A 13,835-nucleotide genomic window follows, 5' to 3' on the forward strand; every position below is an offset into this window, starting at 1 on the left:
GGCTAGAATTGTTTTCCGAGGATATATCACATCATTGCCGTCCTGTCACTGTGGGTCTGGCTGTTTATTGGGTCTATGCCGTGACATTTTGACGGCGGCGGTGCTGCTAGTTGCTTTCATTACCAAGTACTAATTATTTGCAAAAGTTTAGCTGCAAGTAACTGACATCTGCACACACAAAGAAAGATCTCTGTATATCTTAAAGATATATATATATATATATATATATATATATATATATATATATATATATATATATATATCTTCTAGTTACAAATTATTTAAAATGATAAAAAATATCTTTTCAGTATAAATGATACAATACAGGAAGAAAATCTCAATAACATGCAATGTGACAGCATATGACAAACAACAGCAAATACAACAACCAAATACAAACTTCAAATGTAACCAGTACACAACACAAAGTAGCTATTCATTAAAACAAAAAAACAAAACAAAAAGAAACTGTAGAGAATGCCATTTTCCTCTCAGCTGTTTAGAAATGAAATAAAATATTGACATTTCCAGGGTTTTTCACAAGGCATATACATTATATAACAATGTCTAGTTTTATAATGTAATATGATTAAATATATTAGTACATTTGCATTACGACTTTTGTTCATTTACGGAACTGAGCTTAATTTTCTCATAGTAAGATCAAGGACAACAAATAACATCTTTTTTTTATGTTTCTTTTAAAGTACTATTTTATTAGCGCTTCTATTTTTTTTTTAGCAAACAGTCCACCTTTTCACAAAAGTTTAATGTCCTGTTAAGGTGTGAGTGTGTCCCTTTTTGAACTTGGAAGGAACGTGCTGAGAAAAAGGAGAAAAGCATGACAAACCAAGCTGGAATCCCACCGTTCTTGTAAGTAGGACCCAGCGGAAAAAGGAAGCCGTCCTTCAGATCCACTCTCGCTGGAGGAGCTAGAGAGCGCGCGCAGACTCCTCCTCATCTCCGGTGTCAAACTTGACATCAGCCCCTGAGCCGAGAATGGTAACTTGTGTCGGAATCGGAGCCCTCACATCAGTGGCATGCTTCGTGGAGTTATGTACCTCTTGTTGCCCTCTGAACTGCCGTCATGGATTGCAGCCCCCCTGTACTTTTTCTCGTCTTCTTCTCGTTTCTTTGCAGAGGACAACTGACTAGCAATGCCTCCAATGAAGGTAAGGTAACGTTTGAGATGAAGAGAAAGGCAGAGGCAGTCTTGCGCTACTTTTCGGGGTATCGGTGCTTCGGAGTCTGTTATGGCTGAAGTTGAAGTGATGCTCTGAATCTTCACAACTCGAAGCGTTCAAACGTGACAATAACATTTATTCAGTTTTCAAATTCAGGTCCTGCCTCGCTTTGAATTGCGTTTTTGACAGTCCTTTTCTACATGGCGATATACTAAATAAAACGGCACGGTCTATAGATTAGGTAAAAGTAAATGCAGCCTATTTACTGTATTATCATGTTTATTCTATCAAAATTGAAGATAACGTGTCAAAAAAGGAAGAGACAGTCTTGTGATAGCGACCTGTTTTGGTCTCCTGTAATAATATTGCGATGTTTCAGTATAAGACAATGCAACGTCCATAGCTCCCGAATATACGTATTACTGACTTAAAATCGCTAACATTTGAGTTTTATTACTTTTCTTTCGGACAGCTTTCTGTACAGTTTTATTCACACCCGTATCAGTGTTGATGTTTTGGAGAGTGTACTGTTCTCACCAAAGGTGATCACAAGATCGGTGATCAGAATCTATCATTGCACCTCACATTGCATGTGAAATCATTCTTCTATTGTGTCTGGTGAGAAAGAGTCGATGCTCAACAAATAATTAAAACAACTGTCATGGATGTCTTCCGCTTGATTTAATAGGAATTATTCTATTATTCCTACATTATTCTTTCACTTCTGTGACAAAATTGTGCAAAGATAGATGTAGAAACAGTACCGCCACCAATGAACAACGCCTTTAAGTGTATTAAGTATGCAAACAAAAGTTTTCCATTTTTATGCATGTATCTCGTGTGTAAGCATAATCGATTGGTGAAAATTAATGAAAATTCACACAGAGGAATGAAAATATCAAAGTCATGTCTCATCTAAGGTGAATGAACCAAAAGACTTTCGTCAATGATGTCATACCAATGGTGACAAAATGCAATAACATGATTTAACACACATTGACATATGTACAGCGAAGATATCCATGCAAATACAATTGTAAGTCAAAATATTACAGAAATATTTTTAAATAAGCACGTTTTATTGACACTACAATTGTTAGTGTACTACGACTAATAAATTATTTAAATGTAAAGAAATCAAATGTTTGAGTGCTATTTTTATAGTCCTATTTTTTGACTGAGACTAACGGCGTACGGGCGTATTCCGTACAGGCCCTTTTAGTCGTTGGCAGGATATTTTAGACACATCTAGTAAAACTCGAAAGAAGTTTGAACTTCTCTGATTACTTATAGAAAATAGTAGGAGAGTAGAAATAATAAAAATACAATTTAACATATGATATAAATCTCTGTATACAATCTGATGCAAAAAAGTGGTCCCCGATTCAACATCGTTGCATATGAACTATTAGCCTATTGGAGAATGCAGGTGCTGCAAAATTAGTGTACAGGATAAAGAGTGAACAAATAAATATACCAGGATATAAAAAATTATTCATTCAGTTCTGGGAGTGTAGCCTACAATATACTGTTTGTTACAAATGGCAATGTCATATAGGCCTATTTCAACACAAATGGTAATGTCATGTATTGCAAGTTAAACACCTATCTCGTGCCTAAAATATTGTGAACACTATTTCCATATTTAAATTTTCGATTTTACGGAAGTGACAGCCTTTATAATTAATTGCAAGTTACGGTGATTTATATGAAAAATGCTCAGCCGGAGTTCACTATTTTGCATCCTAAAGTGACTTAATATAAAACAAATGTAAGACAAGTGAAGAAAATATGTAAAGGAGCTATAAACCGAATCTACAAGAAATATTAGAAGCCGATATATGATGTGATCTAGTCATTTATCATACTAAAACTGAGCTGCAAATTAACTGTGACCCACGTGTTCCAAAATTGTGAATATCGATTCAAATGACGAAACAAAGTTTATCCTACAAGCCAAACAGTAATGATCTGAAATAATTTTTCATTTTTTTTTGCCAAACATGGCATTTTAACATGTAATTATTCTTCCGTAATGTGTAAGACATATATAAAAATATATTAAACTAAACGCAAAGTCACTATTATATTACCGCATTTACTAAGTGTATTATTTTTTTTAAATGCTCGTGGCACCTAGACCTGACAAATTTTTATTTGCTTTTATTTCATTTGTTTCTTTATGCATCTAAGCTTTTATTTAACTTGAATAAGAATCGCCCTTGATCCTTTTAATTTTCCTCCCGATTTTATTCTTATGAAATCTTGAAGGAATAGGGCCTACCGCCAGTAAGCGTCAGTATCGAGCTGCTACAGTTGAAGGGAAGACAGGGTATATGAACGGGTTGCCTGTTTTAACAACTCAAAATAACGTATAAATTATTACGAAGTATAACAAAACTCTTTAAAACATATGATATTAATACAATATTTCTTTGACAAAGCAATAAAATACCATTTCAAAACGGCAGTTTATAGGTCTACTTAGTTTATATGTAATTACCAAATATTAAAAGTTTTCATATTAGTTATATACTACTACAAGTATCCATGTTTCACACATACAGTTAACAAGTTTGTTTTGCCCTAGCAGAGATGATTTAACCAGCTTTTTCTATGTCATCTCCATAATTTAGCCGGCTAATTTAGTTATGTTGCTTTGCCGCTATGGTATCGCAGCAACCACACAGCAGTGACCGTTTTCGCCGCGCCTAAGATAAACTTGAACGTTGTTGTTGTTATAGTTGAGTATCATTTTAAAATTATGAACATTTGTGGGCATTTAAAATATGACTAGTTTACGTTTCTCCTTTTTACATTTTCCTTCACCCTCTAATTTTTTCTCTAACAGTAATCATAACTTATATCCACTTATAGCAATAAGATAATAACAGATCGGCTATTTACTAAAGTATAATACGTATTATTATTATTATTACTATTACTACTGCTGCTGCCGTTGTTGCAATTATAAATTCTTAGATCACTTGGTCTGAATTTTTCTTTGCCTGGAGTTGAGTAATATGTTCTACCAAATTTAGCGTGTTGTTCATTTTTCAAAGATCAAAATGTTTGATATGATCAAGCAATATTATAAATCTCCTACCTTTCACTATAATATACTTGTACTTAAATCAATGCAGTACCTACTGGATCTGTGCCCGTTATGTACAAGTGTAGATTGCTATCGTTACCTTTAATAGCAGTTTATTTAGTATTTCATATAGAAGTCTGACTGCCTGAGTCCAGGTTTGCATCTTTATTTTGCAAATTATTTTCAAAACTTTCAGAACTATCTATCGTGTAGGGCATGGGTAAGAACAAATAAGCGCAGTTTAACTTGTTTGTAAAATATAAGTAGGCCTATTTGAAATATTCGTACATACAACGCATCAATATTCCATGTGGAAATTCTCAATTTGTGGTTTGATTAACATGCAAAGGTTAATCCTGACAAGGTAACAGACTTCGCCTAGGTTAAATCGACGTGCAGCGGCCGTTCCGAATTCAGCCCGCTGAAACCCGGGGTGAGTGATGTTCTTGGAGTGTCACCTCCTACAGCAACCCGTTTAGGTATTCTTCACCACGTCCCTTTATTATAGCGGAGGTAAATGAAATAAAGTCGCACGTCCGAGGCTCATTAATTTGCAAGGAAAATTATATAACTTTCCACGTATGTATCTGTATTTAGGAGATAGATGAAATAAAACAGGTATTTGTCTAGGAATTTAAATGCAACGATATAATTCGTGAATAGGCTATCTCGGAAAAGCTCATATTATTTTCCTATAAAGTGAATTAATGTTCCGTGAATCTGAAGTCCTCATCCCCTTCTAACCTGCCAGCAATATATTATTTCAGCCTTTAGCTATTACTGTATTGAATCTGCAATTAGTTATCATTAGACCATTTTTTCCGTACCATTCCAAAAACCCGAATCCATATGTCCGAAAGTGTTGAATTTTAGCATTAATAAATTCCTGAAAGAACGTCCGGAAAACAATTTGACTGGGCTGAGGTTGGAGTAACTTTCAGGTGCTGAGAACTGCTAGGCATTCAAGTGACTTTTAAATGTAAGTATGTGCATATGTATTCGTCACTTTATAGCGTTCTGTTTGATTTTCTGTTAAATGTCGCCACACTTCCGCCAGTGAACTCATTTATACCCGCTATAAACTACAGCATTCGGAAAGTTCTGGAGGAACAATTTCTTGGAGCGATTTGTAAAATCTGGAATTCAGTTGAAAGTTAAAACGTTTCTGCTGGTTCTAACCAATACACGATAGAAAGGAATAATAATAATTTATTCAATACCTATAAATGCAAATTGTTGATTAAAATTAAAATAACACATACACAACTCAGGAACTTTGCTCTTGTCGAAAGTCCTATCCTGTTTTTTTAAATGGGCAGACTGCCTAGTGAAATAGGCGTCTGTTTAAAGAAGCAAATGAATTTCTCTGCCATTTAGCAGTGTTTATATAAGTAGTGTTAGTCCTGACCGAACATGGTGGGCAAAGAGATTGACCTGTCCAGTGATGTAGAGTTTTATATAGACACTTGGCTATATCCTTTTTTTTTCATTTGGTGTGATATTTATGCTTTAATAGGTTTTAAAATCAGTGAAGAACAAAGCTTGTTTAGTCGCACATAAAATGTTCAGCAAATGGTAAAAACACTGGGCGCATATCTCTTTAGAAAATGTTATGGTAATACACTGAAGACCATTTTCATGTAATGACTAGAAAGTTAGTCCCCTACTTTCTGAATAGCACTCAGACCATAAGAGAAGCTGTGATATTTTCCATGCTGAACACATAAATGTGCATTTTTTGGTCCTGGAACATGGCATGCTTTCCAGTTCCTGCCCTGGAAATGGTGCTAGCTTGTATTTTTAGAGAGACGGACCCCAGAGCCATGGGCTCCCACTGGGACAGGGCTGGGCTTTTGTGAGCGATGGTGCCTTTCGGGAGGCCGGAGAACGTGCCTATTCACATCTCCTTGGAAAAAGTAGGCCCCCATAGGCCTCCGGCTTCCCTGGTGTCGACCCACCGGGCCGGGCTGTTTGCCGGTGGAAGTGGTGACTGAGGGACACGTCCTGAAAGTCCGGAAGACCTTGGGAACTGAGGTGCCTGGCCATAGACACGGCACACACACTTTTAAGGTGCTTCTCTGCCGATATTAAGGGAGCTTAGGGACATGATCATTATTTATGTATGTATTTTTTTAAAGAGGTGCAAAATTAGAAAAAATTAAATAAAAAGAATTTCATATTGATAGACGGTAGATTTACACATTTTCTTTCACACATTATTTTCAAAATAAGTATTTAAACCCTTAAAAACAAAAAAAATTGTCCAGAAATACAACAAACATTTACAAAGAAGCTTTTAAATGAGTATTATATGTGTTTGATTCAATCTAAAAAATGTAATACATTCACTGTTATGTGATTTTATATTTTATTCGTAATTTAATTACAAAAATAACTGCATACTAAATATACTTCTGATGTATGAAGTATGCATTGAAATTGTCAAAAATAATTTACAGCAAAGTGCTGTAAAAGCTTAAAGGCGTTTTGAAAGGTTTTATTTTATCCCAACATGTAAAAATTGATTGAAAAGTGCTATTTTTTTCTTTTCTTAAAGACTCCTACTGTAAGAGTGAAAACTATACCTTGTGACCCCGGCTTTTACTGTATCTAGAAAACCAATAGCTTAAACAGGATCAAAACAGTTTAAAAGAAGAAGACTTCCTCTAAATCATTAAAAAATAAAAATTCTCAAGAAAAATGCAAATGTTCTTTATAATTACTTATTTAAAAAAAAACTCTTACTACATTATAAACTAGGAGTTCACTCCAAAATAGCGTTTATAAATAATTTAATATGTTATCGGGATTTAATTATCTAAATATTAAAATATGGTCTTCGCATGCAGGACTGGCTGTCCCCTCTACAGCAGATCAGCTGGTTTTGTGTTTCTTTGGGAAAGAAGGCTTGGTGTAATGTGCTGGTCAAAATGGACGTTGGAGGTCTCCCAGCAGGCTTTGCGTACCAGATTTAACAGCGCCAGCTGCAGGAGAGGGTCCATCATGGGGACCGTGGGAGTGAAGGGACCGGATCCATGCTCTGAGGTCAGCTGGGTTTGATGGAGACTCGGCTTGGACGGCTGCCTTCGAAGGTTGGCCCCATAGGGTCTCAGGGATGCCAGCACCCTGGCGCATCAGCTCTCATATCTGCGGGTCTCGTGGTGCCGCTGGTGAGTCGCCTCGTCCTCTTCTTGGCTGGGCTGCGTTAATGTTTCTGGCCAGATCCCCGAATGTTACTTTAAAGCCCCTTAATCTGCTGTTTCTGGCAGGGATGAGTGCCAGAGTCTCGATCTCTGCCATGCACAAGAAACCACATGTTTGTGCTTTTCTGCATCATAAATATTGCAGAACAACTTTCTGGGTTATTACAATGCAAACTAAATTTGATTATCGAAGGTATTCACTTTTCTGGCTTCAGTGCTGATGTCGGTTATCACTGGAGTTCTGTACACATTTGTGAAGAGCTGGATCTCCACTGTTCCTTTTCCTGTGCGGGGATGATGTGCACCATGACGAAAGGTAGAACAGTAACCATGGTGCAGCAATCTGCAAGATCTCTGTCTGTGGGCCAGCTTGGGTCCTTGCCTATTGTCTTCTTCCCATATCGATCCACCTGCTTCTGTCCTCGTGCTTTCTCGATCCCAGAGATAAGCAGTCATATCTCTGTCAGCGATTTTAGCTCTATCCCCTCTTTCCGGTACCGAGTGCTGGTCGTAGTGGGATACAGATGCCAGATTACAACTGCTGGTCTTCTGCAGCTGGAGAATTCACCCGCCAATACAGTTGTCTCATTTATGCTCCCTAATTCCCTTGACCCGACCAATTCAAGATTTGGTTCGGCTCATTGAGAAGTTTAAATTGGAACCAAATAACCCTAGTTTTTATCTGACATTAGCTTTATTGCAGCTAGTGGAAATCTTTCGGCTACATGCGAGCTGCATACCAGCTGTCTCACCAGGTCTCAGGTGAGGCCCGCTTCAGGATTTTCCAGACTATAATTGCGTAGGTGTCCTCCTGGCCCACCCCCTCGAGACACCCTCCCCTTAGGCACCTGTATTCGTGTGTCTGTTTGTCGATTTTCACTTTCAGTCTCGTTTGATTTAAAGTAGGCCACGTTAATTCTGAAATGCTCTGTAATATTAAGAAAAGTGACACGTTTTGAAGAAATACATATTGCAAAGTTCCATGTCGAGAATGATTAGTGAACCTTCAATAAAGGCTTGTTTTGGCTTAAGCTTTAAGAAAACATCATGTAGAGCGGCCCTTCACGTACTTGTAAAAAAATAAAATAAAGGCAGAAGAAGACATGAAGTGTTATACTGACAAAGATCAGAGTCATATATCGGCATGAAGAGCATTTGTAGAGCGTACAGAGGCAGAATGCAGGCAGGGCTGCTGGGGGTGTGATCTGACATGCTGCAGACTCATTCTTCCCATGGCGCCCTGCTTGCTGACGTCACTCGCATGTCCCAGGGTTCCGGTGTATGTGCTGTGTGTCAGAAGAGGCCCTTCCTCAGGCCTCAGAAGTCCGTCAGCGGAAGGCGGTACCGGTGCCGAGGGGACAATTGTGATGTGAGGAACAGTTAATATGGTCCATCAGAGAGATTAATTCACTGACGGATATATTTGCAAAACTGCTTCTTCACCTATATATGTATTATATTTTTATAAGGCATGTGGAAGCTTGCAATTGACTGTAAACTCTTTAGAAAACTCTTCATCATAATAGAAAATGTAAAATGTAACTATATATCTATATAGTATATCTTTTTCAGAGTGGCTTTATCAACTAGACTGCCCGTTTATTTTTATTTCAGATGTTTTTACTGTTTTACTGTTCCTATTTAATATCTTATTTATTTATCTCTTAATATGTTATTGTCACTTACTATAGCTCTCTGGGAAACATTTCATTGCTTGCATCTACTTCTGTTTGCTGTACTGTTGAGCTTTTCATAAATAAACTTTGAGTTGATTTTATTTGATTTGGAAGGAATTATTTATGTTAATTTGATGGAAAATAGAAACAAAGCGGCTGTAAAATAAATAACAAGCACTTGTTTCTCCAAAGCAACAGACAGGAGTTGAAAAGTGTAACAAGCCCCAAAGCATCATGGGAATACCTGGTCACCCTGAGCACTGATGTGTATTACATCCTGTTGTTTATCTCATATTCCATGCAGATATGCAGTGACTCAAAATCTGATATTTGGGTGTTTTCAACATTTTAAGTAGCAAACAAGCAAGCACTAAGCAGCTGTCGCTGATGCGTATGGCCGCTTCTTTATCTTTCTTATGCTTTCAACCTTTAGCTTCCCTGAGTTGAAAAGAGCAAAAAAATTATAACACTACAACCTCCATTTATCATCAAAGTGAAGAGTGGACAATAGTGAATGATTCTAAAAATGTGGTGCATGACCCTTGAAGATTATCGCTTTTGCATTCAATCCGAGCTTAGATCTCTGTGAAGCTAATGAGCCCTGCTACATACAAGTATTGGATTTTGCTCCGAAGATATGGAGCTGGGTTAGGAGTAATATGCAGTTTTCTTGGCGCACTGTAGATGCTATCAGTAGAACAGCACTCAGAGAGGCGATGGCCTGGCCGATTTGGATACCTGACAATGGACCTCCTTAGGTGGACTGGGGGAGTTTTCTCTGAATCTTTGTTTCTCTCTTTACACGCAGTGAACATACTGGATTCTAAAGCAGGCCAAGGAGAACTAGGTTGGATTTCCTACCCGTCACATGGGGTAAGTGTGCCTGGGGGGTCCTGGGGAAAAGGGATCTTCGAGGATCAAGCTCGACTGACGGCATTGTTCTTGGGGACTTTGGTTTTTTTCTTCCTCTGAGTAGCAGTAATGCTGTGGTTGCACAGGGTTTAAGAAGCCACTTGGATGGTCAGAGCAGATGATAGAGTGTAATAGTACCCAGGCTATTTTGTAAGTTCTCAGCACATATCAGAGTTTATGTTTTGTAAGAGACTCAAACAAGGAGAGATAAATGGGATTTTTTTTAAAACTGTATTTTATTTACCGTCAGCTATGGTGACCAAAGGTCACATTTTCTCACTTGCAGGTAATGGCATTGTTTGTCCGTCCCACTTGGGGGCACTTGGCTATACGGGCTATTCTGACAAAGCCACGTTAAAAACTTTATTAAGTCTTTGACTTACCTGTTGGCACTTGTTAAAGCTAATTCAATCATTTGCTCCATATAGCTGCCAAAGCTGGTTTCCCAGTGCTGTGCATTTCCGAACCTATAAAAAGTGGGCTATTTAAAGGGCCAGCATTTGAAAAGTGAGCGCGTAACAAAAGTCTCTTTTTTTTTGCAAGATTACTTTAGGGGGAAAAAATAAGAACCTTACTTGATTTTTTCGCACTGCGGTATATGGGATGAATATAAGAATTAGGGTCCATGTTAAAGGCAGGGGGACGTCTTTTTCAAATTAATTTCAAATTGCAGTGAATCCCTATGTGAGACACATGGCATAAAGGGGCAAGTCCTCAAGGTGAATTATGTGTAATTACTCACAGCTCCCCCTGCTTTGGGCTTCTTAGCACTTCGCCCCAAAAAGCTGTGCCCTCAGAAATGATTTTGTATAATGTGCCAGCATGGAGCTGACACTGACGGATGGGCCTCCCACCTCCAGCCTGTGTAAGCACAAATAGCATAGGTTTAAGCAAATCAAGAGCAGAGCCCATTGGATGGCGTGTCTGTGCATCATGCTATGACATCCATCCCAGATATAAATATTCCTGTTAAGGGGTTGCTGGCTATGGCTGACTTTATTTTGGGCCTTTTGATTTGCTGTACCTCTTGACCTGAGATTTATCACAATCCTACTGTGATGAATGCTGTCATGTATATTCATGATGAGCTCCTTAAAATGAGCTCAAAGCATCCACAACATTCATTCAGTTTAATGTGATTGTTTGCAAAATCTGTCTACATAAGGAAAAATTCTCTTGCTCAGCATGCATGCCAGTTTAAAAAGGATAAACCTTAAGTATAAAGGTATCGCCGCATTCTTTTTATAGATAATTGTGGAGAAACGATGCACCAGGCCTTCTGGTTACAGAGATGCAGTTACCGCAAAATCGGGCTGGAATTCGGTCTGAAAGCAGGCTGAGGGGTCCCCAGCTGTACAAAGAAAAATGAAAACCTCTCTATAAAATGGGGATTAGCACTCCTCAGGGCCTGAGTGGGCTAAATGGGAAGAGCGCAGTGTGTTATGGTTTTCTCCCTCCATGAGAAGCTGCTGACTGATAGAAGCCACTTGTCTACGGCGTCCCGCTGCTGGAAATGTAAGCTCGGTTGACGCTAGGTGTCGGATCTTGGGTTTCTGGCAGAGGTGTGGGAATGCCAGGTGGAGGCGCGCCATTTGTCTGTGGGGTAAATCACTTCATCTGTGTTCCTTTCTGTCTGACTTGGGGCCCTGAAAAGGCTGCACATATTAATGAGCATCTTCTAAAGCCGCATCATAGATTATGTTTTCTCTTGACCATAGATAATTCATTTTACATCACATTGCTGAATTTCTTATGCAGAAAACAGCACTGCAGAAGCCTTAGGCAGTCAAAGGAAATGATGTTTAAATGATCTTCCTGTGGATGTCAAACTATGATATTATGTCTGTCAGCTCAGCCATTTCAACATGCCCAGTATTTGCACTTGCTGGAAAATACACCAATGTATTTCTTTATCTCGACCGATATCACATCCTATTTGACTATTCAGTAGCTCATTGGGTTTTTCAATTAAATTAATTAGGTAATTAATGGAAGAGGTGGTGAGATGCCCCCGAGGAGAGGTTTGGGAACTTAAGGTGTGTTTCTCAAGCCATCCAGCTAAATATCAGTAACTTTTTGGAGAACAGAATAAATTATTGTGTATGTTTTAATGTTAAATTATATATTTATTTATATATATTTTTTTCCTCTAAGCAAATATACACTTACCACCCACATAAATAACTTTAAACATTTTCTTTGACTGCCTCAGACCAATGCACAGCACTGTATATAATTCATTTCTAGAAATAATGCTTCTGAAAATATATTAAAATAGATGGTAAAATAAGGCTGTGATGTAAAAGTAATATATGTGTAAGCATTTTCAAATTGGGGACAAACATAACAGTCTGAATGAATGGCCCAATGCAAAGTGTCACCTTACATCATGACCCCCCTTTGATCCCTTTGAGTGACGTGCTCACAGCTGTGACCTTCGGCCAAGCTAACTTTGGTGTGGGACAGGCTGGCTGTCGCCTTGCACAAGCACAGCCTTAATCACGTTCCTGGGTTTGCACTATCACTGTGTTCTGCTGATTCCTCGGAACGGCCTTGGCGGGACACTAGATGATGCAACAATTCTACTAAAAATTGGATAGAAGAAGCCTCTGGTCTGCCTTTGGAGAATAATGGTGGAAATAAAGTAAACGATGTATTTATGTGAGTCATGCACACGACTCCGCCATGTGGCTGAGGTCTAAGTCTGACTTTTCTAGCACTAATGTAATTCTGCTGTAATATGAGTAAGTAGAGGATTATAATTTCATTACATATCTTTCTGAAACACAAGCACTTCTTATGATAGTTGCCTTGTGCCAGCAACTCTATTAGTTGAAAGTATTTACCAGTTGGCCTGCCTTCAGAGTGCGCGCACACAGGCCGGGCTCCTGCCAGATGCACCAAGGGCCCGTTTTCCCATTTCCATATATGCAGCTTTTCCCTGCTTGAGGGGATTACCGTGGTAAAGTGATATTTTGAAAAATGACAGTCGTCCTCAGCCCAGGATTGTATTCGGTTGCAAGACTCGTAGGTGCCGTTTCCTGAAGCCGGCCTGGGAGACGTGGCCTGGGTGGCCTTGGCACGCGGAGTTCTGTCTCTCTCAGCTCCCGTCACCGAGAGACGACCTCTCCACTCCGTCAGCCCTTCAGTAAATGGGGCAACCGCTTGCCCCTTCATGAGTGCCGCGGAAGATGTCCGGAGACACCAGATAGTGTGTTGAACGTGGTCTTTCATGAGGAGGTGCCTGGCGTTCTTAGCAGGCGGAGGAATGCCCAGGGTGTGGGGGCTCGCCGCACTGATGTCATGCATGACAGAGGACGGCTATCCTGATGCTCTGTGCCGTGCTACGCGCACCTCATCTTCCGCATCTCATCGACGCCGCCTGCAATCTGAGCATGTGCTACGGCACCAGCACCTGGCTTTCATTCCCGGAGATCCAGCTTGGGGGGGGGGGGGGGGGGGGGGGATCCGGGAATGGGCCAGGAAAGGCTCTGCGCTGTAGGTCGAGGAGGGCGGGCTCCCCGTGCTGTGCTAAGCTTTGGGAGGGATGTGTAGGGCACTGCAGTAACGATGCTCTGATATGTGTGGGAGTCAAGGCTGGGGGGCAGAGGGAGCAGTAGCCAGAAAAAAAACAGTATTCTGATCTGTTGTCAAAATTGTCATATTGCACATACTCAAAATTAAAATAAAAAGACTTCAAGTAAAACAATTTTTAATAATTTAAAAATAATCCTATTACTGTACTGTTCTTAAAGATGCACTAACA

The 13,835-nt window shown here is 39.2% G+C and overlaps 1 protein-coding gene across 3 annotated transcripts in view; it reads left to right on the forward strand.

The window, feature by feature from the left end:
* The first annotated feature begins 969 nt into the window (after positions 1–969).
* Positions 970–13,835, forward strand: part of LOC125706032 (ephrin type-A receptor 3-like) — a 74,920-nt gene continuing 62,054 nt past the window's right edge. For all 3 annotated transcript variants that reach the window (XM_048972468.1, XM_048972476.1, XM_048972484.1), the window contains exons 1-2: positions 970–1,172; positions 9,966–10,030. In XM_048972468.1, the coding sequence (XP_048828425.1) occupies positions 1,088–1,172; positions 9,966–10,030 (150 nt within the window). In that variant the 5' untranslated portion in view covers positions 970–1,087. The remainder of the gene's footprint in view (positions 1,173–9,965; positions 10,031–13,835) is intronic.

The sequence above is a fragment of the Brienomyrus brachyistius genome, chromosome 1, assembly GCF_023856365.1.
Source record: "Brienomyrus brachyistius isolate T26 chromosome 1, BBRACH_0.4, whole genome shotgun sequence".
Taxonomy (NCBI): domain Eukaryota; kingdom Metazoa; phylum Chordata; class Actinopteri; order Osteoglossiformes; family Mormyridae; genus Brienomyrus; species Brienomyrus brachyistius.